At 34.3% G+C, this 27,284-nt stretch overlaps 1 protein-coding gene across 1 annotated transcript in view; it reads right to left on the bottom strand.

Moving 5' to 3' along the window:
* FMN1 (formin 1) overlaps window positions 1–27,284 on the bottom strand; it is a 139,059-nt gene that overhangs the window by 81,866 nt on the left and 29,909 nt on the right. Inside the window, exons 4-5 of the mRNA XM_059819552.1 lie at window positions 7,372–8,138; window positions 3,281–3,431 (exon numbers count right to left, since the gene is read on the bottom strand). Of these exons, the coding sequence (XP_059675535.1) occupies window positions 3,281–3,431; window positions 7,372–8,138 (918 nt within the window). The remainder of the gene's footprint in view (window positions 1–3,280; window positions 3,432–7,371; window positions 8,139–27,284) is intronic.

Consider the following 27,284-nt stretch of genomic DNA (forward strand, 5'->3'; position numbering starts at 1 on the left):
GGATAGCCACCTGTTTCCACCCACAGGACAATGGAGAGAAAGTGGACTCTATGACTTTTAATTGAGTAACAGAATCATGATGTTGCAAAGGCACACAAAATGTCATCCAAAGCATTTCTGCACTTCAAGACAGTATCAACTGTATGTGTATCATTCTAAACAAATTTTCTTAAAGATCTCCCAATAGAGAAACACAATTTTCCTAGCCAAAATTGTTCTGCATTCCTTTGGTATCTTTACTCTTAGAAAGCTTTTCATAATTTTTCTTTGCAGCAGCTGCATGCACTTGAATGACACTGTGTGTCCTAATCAACCTTCTCTTTTCCAGACTAAACAATCATAACAATTCAATTCTTTTCTCAGAGACTTTTACACTTTTCATCATTCTCACTCTTCTTGACTCTTTACAGTTAGTAAACATTTTTAATGAAGGGCTGTAGTGCCTAAATCTAGATGCAGTTCTTAACCGAGACATGGCTGAGTAGATTGTCTTGTAGACAATCTGAATAGATTGAGCTGAGTAGATTGTGAGCAGGTCAGCACTAATATGTATTATTAAGTAAAATAGCTTACCTATTCCAAACACAAACCACTACTTCATATTCTATTGCTGTACCTATATCTTGCTCTGGAAGGCTTTTTTATAGAACATGAGAAAGGAATTTACAAAGAAATACAAAATGACACAGCATCAGCTAAAAATTATAATGTATGATGAACCTCATAAGATTCATATGTCTTTCTTAATGTCTGTAGAAAGCATCTTTAACCAGACTGTACAATTCCATACACCGTGACACTTGTAGCATTCTTAAGACCAGACAAGCACAGATTTCTGTACAGAAGCAAACAAAAAGATGGTTGTTAAAACTCTAGTAGATAGATATAATTTTCAGAAAAAAAGGCAAGAAAAGTTGAGAGCTGAGAAAAAGCATGAGAAAGCACAAATGAAGCCAGCAGAACTTATAGTTTTACATTAATCTACAGGAGCTTTCTGTTCCTATCTACTAACAAACCCTCCTGTAACTAAATAAAATGGATCTCTACTACTGTATCGCTTGCAGCCCACCAAGATTGATCCATTGGAGCCAGCTTGCAGACATCTGGGCTCCCAGAGATACAAAGAAAAACACAGGACCATCTAAGAGGACCAACTGTCTCTAAAAATATTCAGCTGCTACTATGAGTCATTTAACAGAGAAAGGTGGAAAGATGGGATATACAACAAGAACATGCTTCTATACTCAAATAAATTAAAATTCCATTTGCATTCTAAAAGATGATTTATTGTTAATTTTTAAATTGACCAAATGATGGGAAGTTTAATATTGTTGACGACGAATTTTTTAAATTTTCACAGAAAGCCCTACAATTCCCATGGTTTGTAACAGCATGACCATAAACCCATGAGTTTTACCAAACTAAAGACATAGTAATAGATACAACTCTTAATTTATCTCTTAGGGGATTTATTTTTGTATTTTCACACAGTACTTTAAAGGAATTTTTTTCATTTCATTCATTTCAGTAAATATATCCCTAGTCTTAGACTAATAAGTTTACATTTAATAACAAAACAGAATAATTCAAACAGTGACATAAAGAAGACATCTTTGTAAGAAAATACATTGGTTTCTCACAAGAAATAGTACTTATTATTATACCAGTATTTCCTATATTGTAGAGAGTAACTATTGTCCAATTTGATTTTGGATAAAGTTAAGAGTGATCATTAAAAAATTGTGCTGCTGTAACAAATAAGTTAGTTTACAAAGCAGCAAGGAAAAAGAATAATGCAATTTTATCTTTCAGAATATAGGCCTAATTCTCTACCTGGTTTGCTGTCATACACCTGGAGAAAGAGGTATAGTCACTTAATGGCTGAGATTTTGAAATACAAAGGTAACTATCTGTGCATATTATTTCTCCATTAAAGTTACATTGGTTGCATTCTTCTTCAAAGTTCTTTTGAAACCTGTATTTCCTATTAAATAATTCTTTCTGAAAGAGGTAAAATAATGAAATGTAAAAATAAACTTTAGAAAGAAGGCATCAGAAATGTGAACTAATGGATTTACAGATACAGCTGAGTACTACATGCCATATGCACTTGAAGCATTTGTCAAGTAAAATATGTCAAAATATTTTTCACAGAAATGTTCATGTCCAACTTCAATCTAACATTTGAAGGACTATAACAATTAATAATTTCTTTAGGGTGTATTTACAAACGCCAGCATGCCCCCATCGTGGCCCCATTTTTCACTTTTCACTTTTTGCATCATGAGTTTGAATTTTATAAATTCTATATCCTTATTTACACTTCTCATTAATTATTGCACTAAGACACAATAAAGGAAGTTTATGATCAAAGCTGTTTTGAAAGATTTGATTGCACTGATATGTATCTATTTATGTATTTCATGTTACATGCATTATAAAATTGAAAGAGGTAGATAGCATAGCTTACTTACAAAGTGCCCTCTTGTGGTTCCAAGCAGGTAAACTCAAACAGATTTACGATATAGTATATATTTAAATGGGTTTCTAATAAATAACCACGTTGTTTTAGGAAAACAGTATCGATTATTATTCAGCCTATAATTTTTCCTGCAGCAAATACTACTAATGCCATTCCTTTGTCCTAGCTGCACCTAGTAATTGACAAATACAAGCTCTCTCTGTAACCGATCACGTCTGAGGCAGACAATCTCTGCACTACAGTAATGACATAGCTATTGCATAAACTTTTGGCCAGCCATTAAAGACATATTATGATTGCCGTGTCCCTTCCTGACCCAGCTCTTTAGCTATACGGGAAAAAAGTTTTTTGGCATTCCTTATTCAAAAAGTCTAACAGTCCTATCTTGCTTTATACTTTATTTTTCAATAAAATTAATCTCAATGGAAGAGAGGTTTGCTAGAGTAACTTAATGACAGCCTTTTATTATAAATCAGTTCAAGGACAGACGTAGCCTGAAATATTGGCACTTTTAGATACGTATTAGAACTTTCATTCAGTTCTCCTATACAATATTTTTTCTACCTCACTGGGATGTGGAACTTTCATTTTCAAAGGCAAAAAAATCTTCCAAAGTAAATAATTACCCTGCATTCTCAAGCAAGAGTTGAATCAGCAATCCACCTGTTTTGCTTTAAAGTGAGATTTACAAACCCATCTATTACCTGTTTGTTCAACAATAAATAAAAAGGAAGTATTCTTAAAATGTAAAACTAAACAGTGACACACAAAAAGCAAATACATAGAAACAAGAAATACCTTTTTGGCTTTATTTTTTTTTTCATAAGTCTCTGATAATGGTTTTCTTTTTTCCTGAGTGGTGTCTTTGGAGAATAAATATTCAAACTCAGTGGTATCAAGTATATCAGGTTCTTCTAGTGATTCCCATAATGTTGGCATAGCAGTTTTCCTATAAGGGGAAAGGTAATAATAAATTTTCCAATAAAAATATATGAAAATCCATAATAGATCTAACCATAATAGATGAAAATCCATAATGGATTTAAAACTCAAAGCAACTTGCACTGCTGCTATCAAACAGCATTCCTTCCCTATACCTTACTCTTGTAAGGAGTCAAAATGTTTTGCAGAAGGCTGTACCAAGAAGTTTAGCTATTTAGTATCCATGTCTGCTAGACTATCAAAATGCATTATTTGCATTGTACAGTTTTTTGTACAACAACCAAATATTACAACTGCAGATTGTGCAAATACATCTCAAGAGATTTCTGCCACTTCAACTAGGATTAGGAGTATTTCAACAGCAGCCTCTTAGAGAAATTCCCAGTAACATATTTAGACTTATGAAAATAAACAATATCAACAAATAGTGAATAAACTTTACTTAAGCATATTTTAAGAGCATTTGGGGTCATTTGTATAAGACTTGATTCACTTCACGTTAGCTGCAGATGTTATATGCTCGTATTTATCCTTGTTGCAGTTTTGAGAAACTAGAGTAATTACATGGCCTATATCTTGGGAGACTCACTAGTATTCTGCTCCATTCAACCAACTGTAAAATTTAAATGTGGATTATCTTTCCCTCTTTTTTTGCCTTCCAAGACCAGATTTAGTTTTTGAACACTTTGGAACTTGTTTACACATTCCTCTAGTTTTATCTGGATTTGGGGAAAACACTATGTAGTGCTGCAAACATGGCACTTCAATTCTGAATGAGCTTTGTTTCAAAATTTCAATGCTTCAGGAAGATATGTGGGACAAAACTTTGAGTGCTCTTTTTGTCTGTTTATCAGTAGAAGGTGGGCCCCCTTCTTCCAGCAGATGTCACTAAAAGGCAGTGAAATTATTTGCAATAAAAAAAAAAAAATTATGAAAACCCCTATAAAATATAAATGGCTGATGTCATTAAACATGCTTTTAATAGATGTAATATGCAACAAAATGCAATACCTACCAATTTAAGGGGAACCAAAATTAATTTTTTTTTTTTTTTCAAAATTTAGGATTTTTCCTACTTAATACTCAGCTGTTCATTTACTATCATGAATGTTGAAGGAACTCCAATTTTTCCATTAGCATCCGCTGTTGCAGCATATTCTGTGTCGCAGGACATGCTCACAGCTCCACAGCTTCATTCTCCATGATATTAGCCGTAGTGTCAGCCACACTGAAGAATGAAGGATTCTTTCTGGCTCTGCAACAAGAACTTTGAAGTCCTGGATAGCTGCTGATCTGAGCAGCAGACCCTTGAAGAAATTTCCAGTTCTAGTGCAGACCATGAAAATGCTGGACCATTACATCTGGTCGTCAGCAGTTCACCAGAAAGCTATGACATAGACCTTATCTTGCATTCAGCAAAAGCAATATTTCAGAACAAACATTTTTATTTCAGTGAATCAATAGGAAGAATTACAATAAAGTTTATTTATGGACCAACTGTTTATTCACTATGAAACAATTTTTCACTAGTAATTTTTGGGAAAGTAAAACCAAAATGCTCAAACTTCCTGCTTCAAAATATTTCAATGCCTTTAATTCTGAATCATTGAAAGAATACAACTGACATGTCATTAACTGTTTGTTCCTGTCAAACATTTTGTATAAAATATTAAAACCTTACAATGCTTTATTATACCAGAATAATGATTCTTTCTCATCAAAATAAATTCAGACAAAAAGCCGTAACCTAAAATAAAACTCATATTTAAAAACATTTAAATGCAGATACTCACTTTAACAGTGTTTAAATATAATCCTAAAAATAACTTAAAAGATTAAGAATGATTGTAAATAATTTGTAATACTTAAATAAATAATTTATAGTGACTTATTATAATAAGTGATCGATAATAAATAATCTGTAATACAATAATTCATAATCTATAATAATGTTATATATAATATAGGCACAGTATATAATATAATACAGTATGTAATAGTGCGTATGTACATAGTATAGCATATAAAATATTTTATTATATTTTATGCCTTAAGTAATATATAATAATATAATGTAATTCATTAAAATGTTTAAAATAAACTTAGCATCTTTGTAATTGCACTTATGCTGAAATAGTTTTGAACACAGATAATAATTATTTGAAGACCCGAATGATCATGTCATTTCCTTTACTTGCATAACACAAGACCTGAATTTTATTTCATGATTCTAGCAACTCCTTGTTAAACTAGAAATAGTCTGTGCTGCTTAAGCATCCCCCAAAAAAACCTTTTTGAGCCAACCCTCTTAATGGAGCTCTATGTTACATTAATAAACACTTAAAGCAAAGTTATAAGCAAATCAATAAAACAGTATGTTTCATAGTAACTTTAGATTCGCTACAATGGTATACACTATTGACAGCTTTGATAGAATCGTAGAATGGTTTGGGTTGGAAGGGACCTTTAAAGATCATCTAGTCCAACCCCCTGCCACAGACAGGGACATCTTCCACTAGATCAGGTTGCTCAAAATCCTACCCAACCTGACCTTGAAGACTTCCAATGATGAGGCATCCACAGCTTCTCTGGGCAACCTGTTACAGAGTCTCACCAACCTTATTGTAAAAAAAAAAAAAATTTCTTCCTTATATGCAATCTAAATCTACCTCCTTTCAGTTTGAAACCATTGCCCCTAGTCCTGTCATTACAGGCCTCAATAAAAAGTCTTTCTCATAAGCCCCCTTTATATCTTGAAAGGCCGCAATAAGGTACCCCCCGAGCCTTCTCTTCTCCAGGCTAACAACCCCAACTCTCTCAGCCTTTCTTCACAGGAGAGGTGTTCCATCCCTCTCATCACTTTCACGGCCCTCCTCTGACACACTCTAACAGGTCCTGTACTGGGAGCCCCAGAGCTGGATGCAGTATTCCAGGTGGGGTCTCACAACAGCAGACCAGAGGAGGAGAATCACCTCCCTTGACCTGCTGGCCATGCTTCTTTCAGTGCAGCCCGGGATATGGTTGGCTTTCTGGGCTTCAAGCTCACTTTTCCAGATCATGACCAATTTTTCATCCACCAGTATCCCCAAGTTCTTCTCTGCAGGGCTGCTCTCAATCCATTCATCCCCTAGTCTGTATTGATATTGGGGATTGCCCCAACTGAGGTGCAGTACCTTACACCTGGCCTTTTTGAACTTCACAAGGTTTGCATGGGCCTACTCCTCAAGCCTGTCAAGGTCCCTCTGGATGGCATCCCTTCCCTCAAGCGTATCTAGCGTTTTATCAGAGCACTAAATCACAATAAGATTGGTAATTTTTTTATTTTTTATATTTATTTTTTTAAACTATAGAGGTCTCTATCAGTACTAAGAGTCCTCCATAATGGAAGCTTCATGCTACAGGTTTCTATAACTGGAATCATAGAGGATGACACAACATAGTGGTCTGAAGATGGTATCACCTGAAGTGACTGGAAAGCAAAAATGAAACTCTAAGTTCTCACCTGACCAAACTTTAACATTTCAATTCTAATCCTAATTAAGATTTTTTTTTTAAATAAAAATCTTTCTAATCTCTTGGCTACCTTTTTTCTCTTTAGTGCTACCTCTAGGAACCACCCTGTCACTAGAGTTGTCCATGGAGTACTTGGATTTTTGGGAAAAAAAGGACATAATTTCTTTTTGTTATAATGCACATAATTTTCATTTATAATGCATATAATTTTAATTTCTATTTAAGATTTTAAAATAATGTCTTATGATTTACTTTCAGACTTGTAGAACTGAATCAATTTTTTTTCTTAAAACATGTAAATTCCATGCCTCTACATTGATTTTGTTATACATTCCTAGACTGTTAACTTTTTTTTATTAAGTCTTAAATAGTATACATACCCTTGTATCATGGCCTATAAATAGCAACTCTAAGTACAAATAAATATATTTTACCTGCTGCCTTGTAATTGTATGCGTGTCCAATACAAAGGCTTCATGGGACGGCTAGGTTCAATGGCAGGTTTTCGAGGACCTTGGTTTGAAGGTAAAGTGCTGTTAAAAAAGAACCCAGGCCCAGGAGGTGGAGGGGGTGGAGGTAACCCAGATCCAGGCAGTGGAGGAGGAATAGGAGGTCCCAACCCTGGAAGAGGTGGCGGTGGCGGTGGCGCTTGAAAATTCCTACAGCCTTCAGAAAGTGGAGGTGGCAGTGGTGGACCAGATCCAAACTGAGATGTCAGTGAAGTTGGACCCGTTGGCAAAGGTGGCGGTGGAGGAACTAAACCTGGTAGTGAAGAATCAGGAAGGGGAGGAGGTGGTGGTGGTGGTGGTGGAGGAGGCAGCATTTGTTTTGGTTGACAAGATAAGACACTTGCTGAAGACTGTACATTGTAATTGTCCTTATTTTCACTTTGGGCAGAGATACTATGTGACAAAGAAGAAATATTAAGCTTTTTGGGTACTATTTGGTTATTTTTCACAGCTCTGTTTTCTTCTTCATTAGGCTTTATGAAAGTTTCTCTGTCAGTCTGTATACATACATTTCGGTATGTCTTTGGTGGGTTATCATCTTCAGTAGAAACACCAATATCCTTTGCTTTTTCATTTCTTCTGTTTAATTTATTATCGAGTTCATTCTTCAGATGTGCAATGGTTTCCTCAAGCTGAGCAGTTGATACAGCATGCTCTCCACGAATATGGAATACCCTGAGTTCAAACTGAGACTGCAGAACAACAACAAAAAAACCCTTAGTGCAAATATTTTTCTAAAGTGATTATTTTGTAGTAATTAAAAATCTTCACATTTAGAATATGTTCCTACTTTAAGCAAACCATAATGACAGAAATACTTCCCTTTCCCAGTTCTAAATGGCTTTATTGAAAGCTATTACATAATTGGACAATTACTAACCTTTAAAGAAATGTAAGCAGTGTGTGTTTCAACAAAACATATTTTATAAGTAAATATCCAGTACACCAATTTAGCAAATTCTAACTTGTACCTTGTCTTTAACCAGACTTACTGTTTTTTAATTGCTGAATGCAATAATTAATAGTTCATTATGGAAAAAAGGTACCTTTTCCAAATGGTATTGTACTTAATGACATGATTTCATTGACTATTTCATTTCATAAATATGACATATATATAGTTACCATGTTAGGCAGTAAAAAAAAATAGATTAAACACAACAGAAGTTGAAATTCCTCCCAGATAAAACATTAAATAAACAAATTAAAACACTTTCTCAATCTATTAAAAGTGTTCTCATCAATTAAATTCACAGAGGTATACATAAATTCTCCTTCAAATTTATCTTTACTATTAGATTAAAACTTCATTTCTGCCAGATATATTCTAATCTACAATTCAGGAAAATAAATCTCAGAACCAAAAGGATCAAGAGGATTTCACTGAAGTAGAAGGAAATAACAATCTTTCAAGAATATATGTAAGTAAGGAAGAAAAAAACCCCGCTTTTCTTACCATATATCAGAAAAATACAAAACATTTGACACAGAAATATCTCCTGTAAATAATCCAATCCAATACTGCTATTCCTGATGATTAAGTCCCCACAAGCTACTTTCTGTTATGCCATACTATCAGGCAGCTGACTGTTGTTTTCTTGTTTCTTTGCAAGGCAATGACTCCTGAAAGAGCATTTTCTGTGGTTGTTTCAGGATCTCTGTACAAAGGGAAGCCAACATTTCAACAGAAGCAGCTAATGAGCTGTGATTTTCCCAAATTCCTGCAGGCAGAGTGATTTACACTTAAAAAATTCCCACACAGTGCTGGTCAGAATTGGCAACATAGCACTCCCTACTTATCATTCCAACTTGAGTATTAGGTCAGAGTTCACAGTTTACAGCATTAATTAATATGCATCCAAGTCATGCATGTGTAGCTCAGTATGGCAAATACAGTAGTGTAATAGACTGTAATTTTGTATCATACAAAGAAGCTTGACTAGATATGCAAACAATATATGTTATTTCTTACAGCAGTAGGATCAGCTTGCATTCTAATCAATTTGTTAAGAAAAAGTCCAAAGTAAACATTCTGAAAATACTGGATACAAAATGCTCTTTTTCTTAACTGGCAAATGTAAAGGTGGGAAATCAAGTTTAGAGTCTTGCAAAGATAATCAAACAGAGATTTGTATTGGAAAAAACCCAATTTCTGTTAGTTTTATAGAAGAACTAGGACTAATATGTACAACAAATAGAACATTTTTTGCTTGGCTTTTTTTCTTTTCCTACTGTTAGTCTACCAAAGATTGTTCTCGCTCAGCTTAATTATTAGTTCAGTTCAACTATCACAAGATTTTTCTGCCATTTGAATTGCTTCAGAGCAATCACCTTTCTTTTTGAACTCGGCATACTGATCCATAAATGAGGTAATGAAATAAGTTTGCCTTAGGGAATTTAGCTATTTTGTTTATCATAGTATTTTGCCCCTATTGGACATCAAAAACTCCCCAATAGAACAACTTACTTTGAACATTAAAGATTTTCCCAGCACTAAATCTGAAATCACCTTAAAAACACACTGTAAAATAAGCACAGTATTTAACAAAACTACTTACTACATTTAACTGGGCATGAAAGCAACTGTGTTAGTATTATATACCTTTACAACTACAGATCTTCAGTCTTTAATTTACAAGATAAAATTGATAGTTTAAACTCAAAATTGTATTTGAGGTGATAGTTTTATGCTTTGTCTTGCTTTTTACTTTTTCACATTTTCAAAATTATTTTCTGTTAATAAAAATAATAAAATTATTAACATAACGAAGAACTAAAGCTAAAATTACTAAGCACAAAAAAGAAAAGCAAGCTTAACAAAAATGACACATTGGGAATCTGTGTTGAACACCTCATCAATAGAAAAGATCAGTCTTATCCAACTGACTGCAACATAAAAGAGTATGAAGTAATAAAACAAGTTTTTATTTTAATTACCTTACATCTCAAAAAAAATCTTGTTCACCAAAATAAGATTAAGTAATATTGAAATCTTTTCATTTTACATAACTATGATAGTATTTTCAAGAATATGTGTATTAATATGTACTCATTTTATAAACATACATAAGTAATACATACATATTCTTAATAAAGGTCTGCTTCCTGGCAATTATTTCTTCAAAAGAGATTAAAATCTTATAATGAATCAAATGGAGATCAAACAGCATCCAGCCATTCCACAAAGGTAGAATTTAAACATTATCTTTCTGTCATGTACTATGACAAGTATATATAAAGTCTATTACATTTTCTTTATTATACCACTAAGGACTAGTTAGATACCTTATCAACATGTAGTATTAAATAATAAAGAAAACCAGCCTGTACTAAACTTAGGAACCTTTGACTCCTGAAGGTAAGTCAATAACTAAAAATAATTTTTTTAAAAATTACAATTTTCACTGGTCTGTGCCTTAAAACTTTTTACATAGTACTGCCTATTAGAATGAAATCTCGGAATTCAGGCTGCAGAATACTTAGTGATAATCACTAGACCACTAGAACATTATTATAAACAAATCTAAAATACTGAAATGGAATGTAATAGAACTATTTCCACCTCACATTTTCAAGTGGGAAATAAATCAATCAAAATTACTTTTATACTATATGCTGTCACCAGAATCCTGAAATATTAAAAATATAATTGAACACAGAGACATTTTATTGAGTAGAAATTAGTGTTAGAAGCACTTGTGCACAACCTTTCCAGTTAAAATAGTTACCATCTAAATGGGAACCAAAGTTTTTTTACTATAGTATACATATGTCTGCCAAAGCATACAGTTTTATTTCCAGGTGTCTGTCAACACTCCTTTAAAATGTTGATGATGGCTACATAACAATACCTGTGGCTGCTGGGAAGAACCAATTTTTAGCTAAATTCAAATCTACAGGGATTTGAATAGATGCTGTTCAAATTACTCAGTTGGACAGATACAGTTTAAATTATTCAGCATCTTGTTATTGAATCATGTCAGCAATTATTACTATCATGTTGGCAATATACTGAGTCTGTTTTCATGGCACATCATGCACCAGACTCCTAGAGTCTTTGGGAATTGCTGTTAACATCAACAATGACCAAAGGCTATCATCAGAATGTAATAGATGGGTCACAGCTATTTTAAGCAGAATGAAATAGGAAAAAAAATTGCAGCAGGAAACAAGACGTCTGAGGGAGGAAAGGTGTGGGAAGAAGGCTGGAAACTAAAGCTTAGAAAGCCACCCTATGCACCATGAATGAACATCATCATTCCTGAAGAAAGGTAGAGGGGATTTGGAAACCTATCAAAGTGTCTGTATAAATTTCTATATAAAATGAAAGCAAGACATTACAAAGAAAAATCTGGGAGATATTCACCAGCATGTTTTAGATATACAGGATAACAATTTTTTTCATTTGAAAAATGCATTTGCCACTCTGCTGACTTGTTTAGATGGCTGGTTGCCTGCTTCTCAACAACATTCGTGTAAGAAATTGGGACTGTATGTGTAGATTCAACATCCAACAAACTAGTGCAACGAACACATTTTTCTACTCCCCTGACCATTTCACTTACTTGCAACATTAATCCGTTCTTTCAGAGACTATATCAGATTAAGCCCTCAGGCGTTGGAATGTAGAGGATCTCTGGCTTCTCATTGCGTCACTGACTCTTGCCAGCCAGTCAGTGACATTATCTTGGTTTTGTTACACATTCCTCCCTATCCTGTACACACACACAAGTTATACTTACAGCTGCCTAAATTTCCATGACAGTAAAGATATATTTTCTCCAGACTACTGTTACAAATACCAGATTAGAGACAGGTACATTTCAATAAAAGCTTATTACTATTTCCTCTTCATATTGCCAGCCTGAAAGAACTGTATATAAATAAATGTACTGTAAGAGCCTTAAAGTGCTGAAATCAGATTTCAATCACAATCACTTGTGCAAAGCATTTGACACTGTCCCCCATGACATCCTTGTCTCTACATTGTAAAGACATGGATTTGACAGCTGGACCACATGGTGGATAAAGAAATGGCTGGATGGTGATACTCAGAGTTGCGATCAGCAGCTCGATGTCCAAGAGGCGACCAGTGAGGCGTGGTGTTCCTCAGGGATTGATATTGGGACCGGCGCTGTTTAACATCTTTGTCGGCAACATGGACAGCGGGATTGAGTGCACCCTCAGCAAGTTTGCCGACAACACCAAGCTGTGTGCTGTCAACACGCTGGAGAGAAGGGATGCCATCCAGAGGGTCCATGACAGGCTCGAGAGGTGGGCCTCCGTGAACCTCATGAAGTTCAACAAAGCCAAGTGCAAGGTCCTGCATGTGGGTCAGGGCAATCCCAAGCACAAATACAGACTGGGCAGAGAACGGCTTGAGAACAGCCCTGAGGAGGACTGGGGGTGTTGGTTGATGAGAAACTCAACATGAGCTGGCAGTGCGTGCTTGCAGCCCAGAAAGCCAATTGTATCCTGGGCTGCATCAAAAGAAGTGTGACCAGGAGGTCAAGGGAGATGATTCTCCCTGATTCTCCCTCTCTACTCCGTTCTTGTGAGACCCCACGTGGAGTACTGCATCCAGCTCAGGGGCCCCCAACATAAGAAGGACATGGACCTGTTGGAGCGAGTCCAGAGGAGGGCCACGAAGACGATCAGAGGGCTGGAGCACCTCTCCTATGAGGACAGGCTGAAAGACTTGGGGTTGTTCAGCCTGGAGAAGAAAAGGCTCTGGGGAGACCTTATAGCAGCCTTCCAGTACCTGAAGGGGGCCTACAATAAAGTTGGAAAGGGACTTTTTACCAGGGAACGTAGTGATAGGACAAGGCGTAATGGCTTTAAGCTGAAAGAGGGTAGATTTAGATTAGATATTAGGAAGAGATTCTTCACCATGAGGGTGATGAGGCGCTGGAACAGGTTGCCCAGAGAAGTTGTGGATGGCCCAACCCTGGAAGTGTTCAAGACCAGGTTGGACGGGGCTTTCAGCAACCTGGTCTAGTGGAATGTGTCCCTGCCCATGGCAGAGGGGTTGGAACTAGACGATCTTTGAAGTCCCTTCCAACCTAAACCATTCTGTGATTCTATGATCCATTTTGAAGAGGTTGAATAAATAGACAGTTTGGTCTATCCCTCTCCCTGATAAGTCTTATTTTGCTTCCAAATCTGCCCTTCCTTGGAATGCAGCTTTCAGAGGTTTTTTGCACCTCTGATTCTGACTAAATAAGGTCCATGCCGACTTGCTATTTAAGCCTCACCAGCACAGCTATACTCACAAATGAATTTCTTTAATTTCTCAAGGTTTGTCTGGTATCTGCCATTGAAATGGGCATGATCCACTCTCCTTGAGTAAAGATCACCTCACCAGAGCAAATGATCCCTGCTGACTCTCAGTCCCCTTAAACACAGACATTTATATGTAAGCTTATAAGACCTGTATTACCCTCTCCCTAAAAATATATATTGTTAATGGGTAAAATAAAAGCCACCCCTAAAAAAAGAAAAAAAAAAAAAATCAAAAAACCCCTCACCCCTCTTTCTGAAATACCTGATATTGCCATGATACAAAGATGATTATGCAAATGTCCAAAGTATTGATACACTGTAACCTGGAAAATAAGAAGAGTTTTTGGAATGGCTTTCTGATGTCTTACTGTCCTTTCCCCTTACATCCAGCCCTCTGCTGTAGTGACTTCCTTTTTGTACCTGCTAAGTGACTTGACACAACATAAAGAAAAAAAGCAAGATATATTTTCTGAAATAACGCCTTGGTCCCGTGAGACTCAGGAACATATGAAGCATATGTTCAAAGGAAAAAAAAGCCCCAAAATTGAATCAGTGTACTGTACTTCCACTAACCATTACAGTCTCAGATGATAAAGCATGTAATTAATCACAAAAAAGAAGGAAGACTAAATCCTCTCATTCGCAATGTAACCTACAGGTTGTCTAAATGTCTTTGAAATGATAACACGGATCGACACAGACAAATCTCAATACCAATGTGACAGCCTTTCTCTGTGCTCTGATAGGTGACAGAAAGATTAGTCTCATTTAATAGAGTCAATATAGTCAATTATAGTCTATATAGTCAATTAAATGCAATCAACTCAAGCATACTTATTGTGTTACTGCTTTACATAATGTGATTTTATATGGACAAAGACTTTCTAACCATGACACATAATTGCTCCGATATGAAAAGTTTTAGAACAATTTGTATGTATGAATATGATGAAACCATAAATCTCTACAGCAATCTACATTCAAAAATCTGTTGCTGGCTTTTTATGAGTCAAGACTTATTTTCACCATAAACATTTAAAAAAATCCTGAGAAATGTAACAGTAAGACATAAAAAAAAAGTTCTCTAAAACACCGTTTAGAGCAAGCAATATGCAGAACTGTTGCTTTGAAACTAGCAAGTTAATGCTTCACTGTTAATGCATAATATTTTTTCACTAGTGTTTACAGCGCAATTCTACACTGAAAAGCAACTGTGTAAAAATGGCACGTCTTTAATGAACAAAGCTGTTCTATGTATAACAGAGACAGACCTCTTCTTTAACTGAGAAACACAAATTTTTACTAGTTTTTAGTCTAATTAGCCTGGAAAAACAACATAGTAGAGAGAAAGTGAGCTCGATTTTATTCTCTTCTCTGACTTTATACACTGATTGTTACATCTAATTAGTTACTTATGCCAAGCCATGAAAATGAAAAAATAGGAACAAAGAAGACACAAAGTATCTAACAATATGGTTTCTAGAAGTGGAAATGCTGGGGGGAGGTGTGAGTGAGATTTAAAAAAAAAAAAAAAAAAAAAAAAGAGAGAGAGAAAGAAAAGAAAAAAAAGAAAAGAGATAAGAATTATTGAGTTGCTGATGAAAAATATTTTTATAGACTTTACAGCTTTTTTTTTTTCTTAATAGTATTTTGGCCATCAAAGTACTGTACATAGAAAAGAGACGAAAACCACATTTTTCAGAGACAGCCTCTGACTTTTTGGTTTTGTTCATTCTAAGTAATTTCATCTTCAGTTTTTGGAATAGCTCACACTTTTTATTCTTGTATTGTGTTGACAAAGAAAAAAAAGTCCTTTTTTGTTAAATCTCTGTCCTTGAAAAAGCATACATTTGTTTTAAATTTTAATAACAATCAGAGATTTAGCAAAGGATTTCTCAATGAAAAAAAATTAAACTTGTGCCAATTTACATAAAAATAAAAATTCCACTCTAACAAATATCTCAGCAAATATAATCAGTTACATATGGTATATCATAATTTTCAAGGGTATGCAGTAAGGATTATTCTTAGACAGTAAAAAAGTAAACTAAATGATTGACCATTCTCAAACATTCCCAGAACTCTGAATATTTGTACAAGCTATGTATACAGAGCCCAATTCTCTTTCTAATTTAAAAATACTAAATACATAGTTTTATAGAGGAAATGTAGCAAAAGTAGTTGGGAGGAAATTTGACCATAGCAGGTATACAGAACATTGTTTTTCTATATATTTTTGAATATTTAGTTATTTAACAATTAATGGCATTTGGGTAGTTGAGAAAGAAATACAGCCTTATAGGCAGTAATTTTGGACTACCAAATAATTGGTATAGCACATAATGAAAATATACCCAGTTACACTGCAACACACAGAATATTTTTTTAAATATCATGTGAGTGATTACTTATATATAGGACTACAGATGGCTTAAAATTCACATAGCATTTTAAGCACTAATTCACTTTGTTTGATAATTTAAATATTTACTGCGAAAATATATATCATGTTTGATATGTTATGAAATATAACTTCTGATTTAAAAACACCTGCAATTACTAGTAAAGATTGATTTGTGATTCTTTGAACAATTACCATTTCTACAAGGATGTATTATGAAGAGGTCCTCAATCTCAGGTTACTACACTTAAGTAAAACCTATAAATAGACACCAAGCATGTATCTATTTGATTACACATTAAAAAAATAAGATATTATTCTTCCAACAACTAAGTTGCACAATTATTCAACACTGTAATTAAATTGCATTTTGACATGCCAAATATCCAAAAACCAAAGCAGATCTTTAATAGCTTAACTATGTAAAATAGAATAGTAAAAATTTCTATTTTTGAATAGGAAACCTAGATGATCAAGTTGTATATCCTATATTAAGAATTTTAATTATTAAGCATTTGAGTATTTCAGTTATACATTTAGAATGGCTCAGATGTATCTCCAAAATAACTTCCTTCCTTAATTAATATTTTAGAGCCATACTTAACAGATGTATTGCTATATTTAAACAATGCATATTCATATAATGAGTGAAGTTGTTAAAACCTCTGTTTCATTATAAAATGCATATTACTGTGAGCTTAAGAATGTTGTCACAGGAAGTGTAACAGAAGACAGAAAGCTTGATGCAGTTAACATGTCCAGCCTTTAGAAGACTCGTATTTGTACTATCTGAAGGTCTGACTGATGTAAAAAAGGATTGTCAGTAGAACTGCACAAGTCATGTGAATTATCTACCAGAAAGAACAAAGTAATGCCATCAACCTGGAATTTTGAATTCACTCATGAATTTCTCCTTCCTATGCCACCAATCCAGATGGATACAAAATAAAATAAAACCTTGTATTTCTAGACTGGTATAAAGCAAAGGAGATGGTAAAGAAGTTTTACTACTTCTTCCCTCTCTCCCTTTTTTGATTATACTGAAATAATTGGTATGATACACTTAATTTCACCTTTTTCCTTGCCCTGTCTGGAAGAAACACCATCTAACCAAGATCAACTTCAAAAAACCAAACAGGTAAATGACCAACTGAATGAATGTATGAGAAAGTAATACACTCAATACAAATAGGTATTTAAAGACAACCTAAGGAAAAATTTTTTTTGAGAAATGCACTATGTTTTGTACTCCATCTGCTGTTATTTCTGGTATTTTCTTATTCTTTGTTAGAAAAACTTCAAAACCAGCAAACTGAACTTCTCAGAATACAGGAAATCAATGAGAAACTGAAGGTATTAACATAATAACATCTACTCTCTCTACTGCAAAAACATTCAAATCAAGCATGGAATTTTTATAGTGAGTATTTAAATTAACATATTCTTACATTTTCTTGTATGTTTATATGTTTCTAATATTCTTCCAATTCATTGTTCCAGTTTCAGTCAAAACTATTCTTGATGTAGTCAGTAACGTGTTCTTCATGCCACTTCAGAATTAGTTTGCATTTATAACACGTTTTGAATACTTCTTTTCTACAGACTCAGTTCTGCATTCAAAATCAAGAAACGTTTATTAACATCTTCAGCTACTCTTCGCTCTCCTCCCTTTGTATAGTATGTCAGTTGTATGACTCCTTTGCTTTGCTCCCTGAACTCATTTTCTAGCAATTCTGAGTGTTGGTTTTCTCTTCGTCTTGCCTATTTCATCTTCTATGCATATTCAACTGTATACTACATGGGAAATGTGTCACTGAAATGACTATATTCATTACAGGCTTGTTGTCACCCTTCACTTTTATTATATTACTATAAAATTATTCTTCTCCTAAATTAAATCCCATTCTTTAGCAATTTGATTCTTTATATATGCTTTCTGTCTTCTCTTCCTCCTCTTCACCATTTTCCAGGACCCCAAATCAGTAGTAGCCAGGCTACCATCCTTCCAGTTGCAAAGCCTGTGGGCCTGTCTCCGACAAGAAGTGCCTGTCAAGAGATTTGCAAGCTTTTGGCCAATGCATTTGTACATACTGAGTCTAGTGGTTCTATAAAGACAGTAAGTAAGAAATAGTTGGTTTTTTTTTTTTTTTTTTAAAAAAGTAGGTACCATAAGTTTAAAAAGAAATATATGCACAACTGGAACTTATTAAGTCTGCTGACAATGGAATATAGTGGGAGCAGGAATAGAATCAGCTCATTCTTTCACACTAGTGCTAAGCTTTCAGTGACCATGTAAGTATAAACGTAACAAACACACCTCCATTTTTTTAACTATAAGAAGAGTATGAATAGCCATGCAAAGCAGATCTATGACACAAGGACCCTGTAGCTGTTTTCTGACCAGGACCATGAATTTCAAGGGACTACTGCATACAAGATACAAATCACCCCTTGCATTATGGACTGCACACAGTCTGATATTCTTCTAAACTTCAGCATTTCCTCTTCCAGCTGTTTGTGGACCTTCTGTTCTCTCTTGATATTCTGTCCTCTTTTCAGTGCTCCTGAGAGTGATCTCCCAGTTGCCTTAAAGTTTGCTTTCTTCGTCCTGATTGTTTTGTGTCTGCTCTGTAAAAGTTTCTGTAAAATTGCATTCATCTGCACACATATATATCATCCCCTCAGCCCTTGAAATTTCTTGGTAATCTCTTAAGAACCTGCAAACATTATTAATTCCAATATATGGAAAAATTGTAACGTTCATTGTACTCCACAGCATACTCCACATTTATGAATCTTGCTTTGTCAACTTTAGCACCTGGTAAGTGATGCACTCTACTGTGGCATCTCTGTGCCTACAGAGAAATCTCATGGGAGTCTAAATCCTTCTTGAATCTGATATATATATCAAGCAGAAAATTATAAATTCCTTGGATTCACTAACTTCTTGCCACAGGCACATTTGCTAAGCAACGTCATCCCTTGAGATAAATGATAGCACCTCTAAAAAACTAGACTAAATATTACATAATAAAGCTAACTGTTAACAACATGTGCTTAAAAGGGTAAATGTCAGGTTATTAATAAATAAATATTAACAGTAGATAATTTAGCATTTTGTCTAGATTTTATATGTTTGGTAGGTAACTTATAAAATTCCCACTAATATTAAAATTTATGTTCATCTGAATGAATGTTTTTAAAAACAATAAAACCATTAAAATATTCAACTGACAAAAACCAATATAAGCCTGCATGTATCTCAGGCAGCAGTGAGAAGGGAATACCACACCCACTAGAATTTTGCCACTAAGTAGTGTACAGCAGCTACAAGAGGCCATGTAACATCCGGTATGTGTCATGCCATGCAGAAAGGGAGCAATCCTTGCAGAAAGTGACCTTGTGTTGATTCTTCCTAAATGTAAGCTATCTTATGCTAGGAAAAATAAATCTTACACAGTTTGTAAAAAAGCGGTAGCCAGCTAAATTGACACCTACCTGTAAATTTCAAGGAAAACTGATACTTTCATGGACAATTTCATTGGTAAAATCTCTACATATTGTTAAACTCTGTTAAACATTTAAATTCTGCAGAATGGAATGAAGCAATTCAGCATGCAACACATTAATAAATGTAAATGATATATTGCATACAATTTCTCTGAGGCCAAGCTAATTAAAGAATGAAACCACACCATACGTTAAAAATTCATTTCAAAATTTTTTTGAGCTAGGACCATGAACAATTAACATGCAGAATCCAAACAGATAACAACAGACTTTCTTGTCACAATCATTATAGTTACTTCTCTATTCTGTTCCTCACTTGCAGCTGCTACTTTAGTCTTAGGACAGCCTAGGTTACTATGTCTGTATAGATACAAAAATACTAACACCTATGCTTTGTGGTGGTGTTGTTAAAAAGATTATATCCAAGGAGAAAAAAAATATATTATTGCTATTCAAATATTTTAATATATAATATATAAAAATATAGACCAGTATTTAAAATTCTATTTCAGTTAATCACTTGTTTTGATGACAATTTACTTCAAAGAATTTGCCAGGGAAATTATATGAATCATTACTTTTACTGATACATGTAATGATTTGGCAGGTAAAATGTGAAAACAATGCAAAAAATGGCTGAAAACAAGTTGAAGATCAAGTTTCAGTGACAAAAACTACAGAGGCAGTATGGATCCAATAAGAAAACTGATTGTAGTAGAGAGCAAGTTGTCTCTGATCCTGGGAGAATGTTTTTGGACACCTAACAGCTTTTTTATTACTGTGGCTGATTAAAATGAAAAGCCTTACTACTAAAATGTTCTTTTTGATGAGTTTTTTTGCCATGAACTATAGACCTTGCAGTCTAGTGGGATACAAATCCTTTGATCCTGTGCAGTCACATAAATTCAAAGTCGTAAAACAACATTGAATTTGATTTTATTAGTGTGGCTGATGTTGCCAGAATTGTAATGCAACCTTGTTTTTCTTCTCTTTTCTTCCTTTTCTTTTGGGGAGGGGGTGGAGAGGAAAGGAAAGTTTACTGTCAACATTGCTTCACAGTATAAAGAACTAATTTCTCTGGCAACCAGACTCCAAGATTAAGCCATTATAACAAAGCTTTGTAACTGCACAGGAAAGTAATGATACATATCACATTCTGCTAAGTTGCAACCAATGATTTGGTTGAAGCAAATGTCAAAGCAAAAAGCAGTGTAAGTACAGCACATGGAAAACAGTAAGCAAAAATAGTTATATATCTATAGAAGGATAACGTGCAACAATGAATACTACTTTCCAATAGGAAATACTCAGCCTAATAGTGCTATAAGTTTGCTATGAGAATAAAATAAAGTAACTCTAGACTTTCAGAAATTTAAGATTTTCATTCTGTATGAACATAATTTTTGTCGAAAAATTCTAAGAATACCTACACTGAGGAGACGACTAGCCTCTCCACCAATATATAGAGAGTTCACACATGCAATGAAAACAACTAAAAGGTTTTGAGGTGTAGCAAGCCATCCACTTCCTAGCTATAGAGGGAAAGTAGTTTTCTGGGGCCTTTTTGACACCAGATATCAAAATACCAACAGAGGTTCAATTTTTCTTTAAGGAACATAGTCACCTAAAAGAGTAATTCTCTGATGCTTACAACTATCACATTCCTCCCGTGTTATAGAGAGGGACCTAACACGTCTAAACAAATGGATTGCTTGGTGAAACAGTCCTTCCTTCAACATAAAATATATTATACTTCAAAAAATACTACCTCTTTCTCTATAGCAAAGGAAATGAAAGCAGAGGTTAATTTCACATTCAGCTTCACATTTAGAAAACAACAGTTTTAATTAAGTTACACACTTTCCATGGAAGGACAAAAAAAATAATATCTATTCCTTTCCTCACAACTTCATTATAGAAAAGATTTTTTCATATTGACAATATAATACCTGCCTCAATTACAATGATTAAAGAGAAAATTCAAACTGCAGATATCCTTGTCAAGGCAAAGTATATGAGGAGATCTTACACACACAAGGTTATCTTTCATGACTTCTATCTTAGTTTAACTAGGAAGCTTTCAATTCTGCAGATACTATCATAAACTTTAGTGGTAAAAACAGAAGACAGTCTTTAAATATTCACCAATCAGGTAACATTTAGAAGAAAACCCAACACTGTATTTATAACTAGTCTTCTTTTTAACATTGTAGAGATGTTTATGCTACACTTAACAGATAAAGATACCAGTACACTTAGATAAGATACAACTTATAAACTCCAGAGATTCCACCTGGATAAACAAAAGTATAACATCAATTATGGAAACGAGTCTGTAATTGTGTAAAAGACATACCTACTTTAAACTAACGTATACTACATGCCAATTACGCATTATCACATTATTCTAGATGTTCCCATTACAGAATGTGAAGAAAACATTGCACACACAAAACTGCGTTAAAAAAACAACTTTGGTCAATTACTCAAAAGGGAAAACTACAAGTGTGGTTGCCAGAGCAACCTTAATTTTCTCCCTCTCTATCAATGTTTCCATGTAGCTCAGCTATGCAGAAACTTTCTCTTTGACAGAGCTATCTCATTCAGGGAACATGATGAGAGTTATTCCAGACAATAATTAAAACCTGTATTACGAAAAAGCTGCAAGCTTTTAAGACTTCTGCATTATGTATGCTGAAGTTGAAAGGTATGTTATGAACAAAGCATGGAACCTCAGGAAGAGACACAACAGTATTATAGTAAAGGCATGATAATGCTGACCCGAAGAAGAAGATTCTGTGCTCGCTGAAACTGCAAAGTTCCTGCAAGATGAGTCACAAGCCATTTTAGTCACTGTTTCTCAAGTGGTAACCAATGACAGACCTTATTTTCTAAGCAACTATCTTGAGATTCTGCAATCCAATTTATAGTTGCAAGGTAAGTTAAAAATGAACTGTGATATAAACATATATGCAAATGTAAGCATCCCAATAAATTTGTTATACCTTAGGCCTCTGCGCATAAAATATGAATAATAATAATACATGCCTATCAGAATACATATTGTAAAATCCAATATATACATATGAAACAAATTAAAACTTGTGACACCGGAAAATCCATAATGAAACTATCTATATTCAGATCTCATTTCAATTAATAAACAAGGGAGGGTATTACTCACTGACCAACAAAAATAAAATAAAATACTGAATAAACTGCATTCATTCTAGGATACATACATTTATAAGACCTGTATCGTGAGGCCCAGATCCAAGTCTCTGCAATCTACCTCCTACAGTTTTCTGTCTTAACTTCCAGACTACTTCTTTCCCCCTCCAGTTTGCCAGTCTCATCCTACTCACCATTTTCTACCTAAAGCTTCACCTCTCAAATCTTCATACATCTTTCCAGCTCTTATAGTCTGCTTCAAATTCCAGTAGCTTTTCTTTCACATTGCCTCATCATCAAAAAAGGGGTCAGGAGACAGGCTGCCAGCTTTCAGTCTCCAAGCATCCTTGGAAGGGTGTTCCCCACCTAACCAAGAGTAACTTGTGGCACCCATTAATCAATGGAACTTAGTTTTGCCCCAGTGTTATTTTGTAACAACTTTGGTGGCTTTGGTTTCTTCAGTGGCTTTGTGGAAATGGCACATTAAAAATTTGGTCAGCACCAGAAGATATGATAGGTACAATGAACACTAGGTTTGTAGAGTCAGAAGCTGCTAATATCTAAAGTCTTTCCTGAAGATGAGAAAAAATAGTTTTGTTTCAAAAGTTTTAACTTCCGATTTCAGATAGATTTTCTCTCTATCAGCAAAATGTTCATCCCTGCCAAATTTGTCCCTGTTCTAAAAACAGGAATATTAGAGCCAGGATTTTTAAACTACAGAAAATAATGTATTTCATTCAGAGAAATGGCTTACACTTATTAGATTAAAACAAACATTTGGTGTAGTAAATTTCAAAAAGCAGATAATTTTGACAAGGAGGCATGGGGTACATGTTTCCAAAATCAAAATGTTAAGATAACATTGATACTACTTAATTTTTAGTGGCATTTACAATTCCATGATCACATTTCACTTCATTTCTCTTGTAGACAATCATTTCCTATGTTACAGAGGTCTTCCAAATCTGTCAAAATAAAATGTCATCATGTTCACAGTATGTGTTCTACTTTATTCTCCTGAATGCATAACATATTTACTCAAGGTGACAGGATAAATTAACTTTCCCAAACTATGATAGATGCAGAGTTTTATAATGAATTTTTTTAAGAAGAGCTTCATTTCAGCCCTAATTAAGCAGAGTGTTTTGTAATGTGTCTAAATTTGAGTGGGAGCTCAGTCTTGCTGAAGTTTTAAGGCTATAAATTATCTTGTTGTTCTCTACACATATTTTAACTATGTCCGTGTCCATGTGCTGAAACAGAGTTGAAGAGATTTTCACTGTATTCAATATACAGAATATTGTCTGTGGTAACTTCTTAAATAAACAGGAGAATCTCTGGATCAACATGTGGAATGAACAGCATTCTGCAGCTGATATGAGTCTAAACAATCCAAGTCCTTACAGTGAAATTGTATTGATGAAAATAATAGAGCAGCAATGTAAGACATAGCAAGTTGCAGTGGAAAAAAACCCAACACAACGAAAGAAAAGTGTCTTCCTGGATATTCAAGCTATCTAGTAAGAAAAAAATTATAATGTAAACATATGATTAAAGGAAAATAGGGATGAAAAGCACCCATTGCATCAAAAATATGGAAAATAGGAAGTCAATGGAGGAGAAGAAGGGGGAAAATTCTGCTTAATGTATCAGAGCACAGCAGAGATACTTAAAACTTCACCAAGTATGACATGAATATAGGCATTATAATGTGCAAGTTTTTAAAACATAATTAAGCACTGGAGGAATATCTTCACACACCTTGAAGAATCATTCCAAGCTTCCTTTCTGAATGAAGATGCAATTGTCAACAAATGGTTCCAAAGAGATTAAAGCGCTTCTTGCTAGCTCTTTGTGTGCTTGTATGCACCCTGTAGAAAGTTATTGTTTTATTGCTCTTGTCCTTTGCTATCATTCCCTAGTCTGCTACTCTACCTTCTCTAGCACCAGCCATGCAAATTTTTCATTACAGGGTGATTTTTCTCCTACTGGGATTTTTCTATTTCAGTCAATACATATTTTAAAGACAGTCTTGCTCCCATTGGCTGGGAGCGTTAGGAGTACTGAAATTGCTATTTTAATATAATTTCATAGGATTTCAGTCTCTTCTTTCTCATATTTTTTATGCTTCTCTCAGTCTTTATATTTTCACTGTCTTGCACTGCAGAGAGGTTCACTACAGAGAATTCCTTCATAAGGACAAAGTAGCCAAGAAGATTCATAAAGACACACAGTACGCACACAGTGGTGAAACAATATACTTAGCAGCTAAGCATGAAAGACTGAAACATTTCAAGTTAGACAAGAGTAGTATCAATAATTAACCACAAGCTGGGAGACCTTCATCTGTAACACCACATGGAAATGCTGAAAAGCCTGAACAGCTCATTAGGAAACACTGACTAATAAACCCTTGCTGACCTTGGCTGCTCCTTTGAGCTGCAAATCCATTTCACCAGACAGAAGCATACACAATACAGATTTTCTTCTAGTTGTGCATGCTGGCACATGAAAATCCAGTGAAGAACACACAAAGCAGCTAGCCACCTTACAGATGTAATCTCTAGATTACATAATTTCATCTTGTAGAGGTTAAAAACAACAATCTCAGCATCCTGAAGCAAAACCTTATTACCAAAAGTCAACATATTATCCACTTCTTAAATGTTGTTTTGTTAAGTACTGTGGCATATCAAAGCTTTCAACACTATTTGTCATTGGCCCCCACATTTTAAGAGTAGATTTCAAAACATAGTGACTTCTGACAAATTGTGAAATCCCTATCCTATGCAAAAATTCACATATGCACACATATGTGTGTGGGGAACTGAGGGGGGAAAAAAAAAAAAATTTAAAAAAATTCTTTTTTCCAGAAAGGAATGATAAAGATCCCTACCTATGAGCACCCAGGTCAGAAATTTTTCAATTGAATCTGTTCAAAAAAATTCCGCTTTATTGTAACAGACTATCTACAAAAGAGAAAATTTAGATGAATTCAAGTATTTTAAAATGTTTTGATTTGGTGTTGAAGCATCTAATTTCTCATGTTCTTTCTGAAGCTGAAATGAAATTTCATTTTTACATATAAGTGAAAGACATTTTAAATTGTCAAAATAAAAGTGAAATCACCCACTTCTATAAAAGATTTTTTTTTTAATAAGCATTCTGGCATACAACAGCTTTCAACACTATTCACCATTGCCTCCCACAGTCGAATTACAAATTTCAAAATGTAGCAGGGAGAAGCAGCACCTGTTGTTATACCTGGTTAGTTATAACTGAAGAGTAATGGAAGCATTCACAAATGGAAGCACACTGGGAAAATAAATGGGAAAGTGAAAAGACAAAGGGCCAGGGAAGGACTTGTGAGACATGAGACGTGTAAAAACAGATTTGTAAAAGAATTAAAAGGTGATCACATAGGTAAAGCTTTATTACTTCACTCAGTAACTGAGAAAATGTTTTTATGCCTTTGTGGTCTCAGTACAAAATAAAAATGAATAATTTTGAAATTATCAGACAATTTTGACTGGTCCTATGACTTCCCTTTCGTGTTCCTTTTTCTTGCACATTTTTCAACCTTTTTCTGTGGCACTTTGAGACACTGGTCTTTAACCTCAATTTATGATATGAAATTGTTATCAAAGTTAAGCAAGTTCTTCTGTGAAAAGGAAATGTCTTTCTACCCACTTCTGCACTTCAGATCTTGAAACCTTCACAAAAATGCAAACATTACTAAGGAGACCACCAACTGCATTACCATTCATTATTTCTTAAGTTTCAATAATATGTTCATAACTGTGTTAGATGCAACTACAGGTATTTCTTTCTAAAATTTGCAATGAGATACTTCGAGATACGTAGAAATATTATTTTATTATATATTTATTGCCTAATTTACAAGTTTCTGACCTAAAGCTAAGACTGTGCCAGATCCACAAACAGTGGGCAGGATGTTACCACCACACATACTCTCACAGTTTAGAAGGAAGTATGAAATTTGCACACATATAGGGAAGCTGTGACGTGCCTTCGGAACTTCTTCTGAAAGACTTAGCTGACATCTAGCGGCAGGAACAGGAAAAGGAAAAAATTCAACAGTGGAGAACAGAAATAGTTTAATATGTCTTAAAAATATATTATTAAATTTTTTATAAATAATAGGTGAAAAATTCCAGAAATGCTTTGAACACAGCAACTAGTAAATGTAGTTAAAGGTAAATGGGTAAAAACCTAAATATTTATCTCTGCTATGTTACCCTTTCTAAAGGTTATGTTCATGCGGATGATTCAGTTGAATTATGTACATTAATGAACCCATTAAGATATCTTATTATTGTTATGCAATATGATATGGTACAGATTCATCAATATTTGACTTGGTGTAATAAATTTCGTAATCTTAATTTAATTAATATGCACACTACACGACTAGAATTGATTTCAAGTGACATCAAAAAAATGAACAAAGCTT

This window comes from Gavia stellata, chromosome 7 (assembly GCF_030936135.1).
Source record: "Gavia stellata isolate bGavSte3 chromosome 7, bGavSte3.hap2, whole genome shotgun sequence".
Taxonomy (NCBI): Eukaryota; Metazoa; Chordata; class Aves; order Gaviiformes; family Gaviidae; genus Gavia; species Gavia stellata.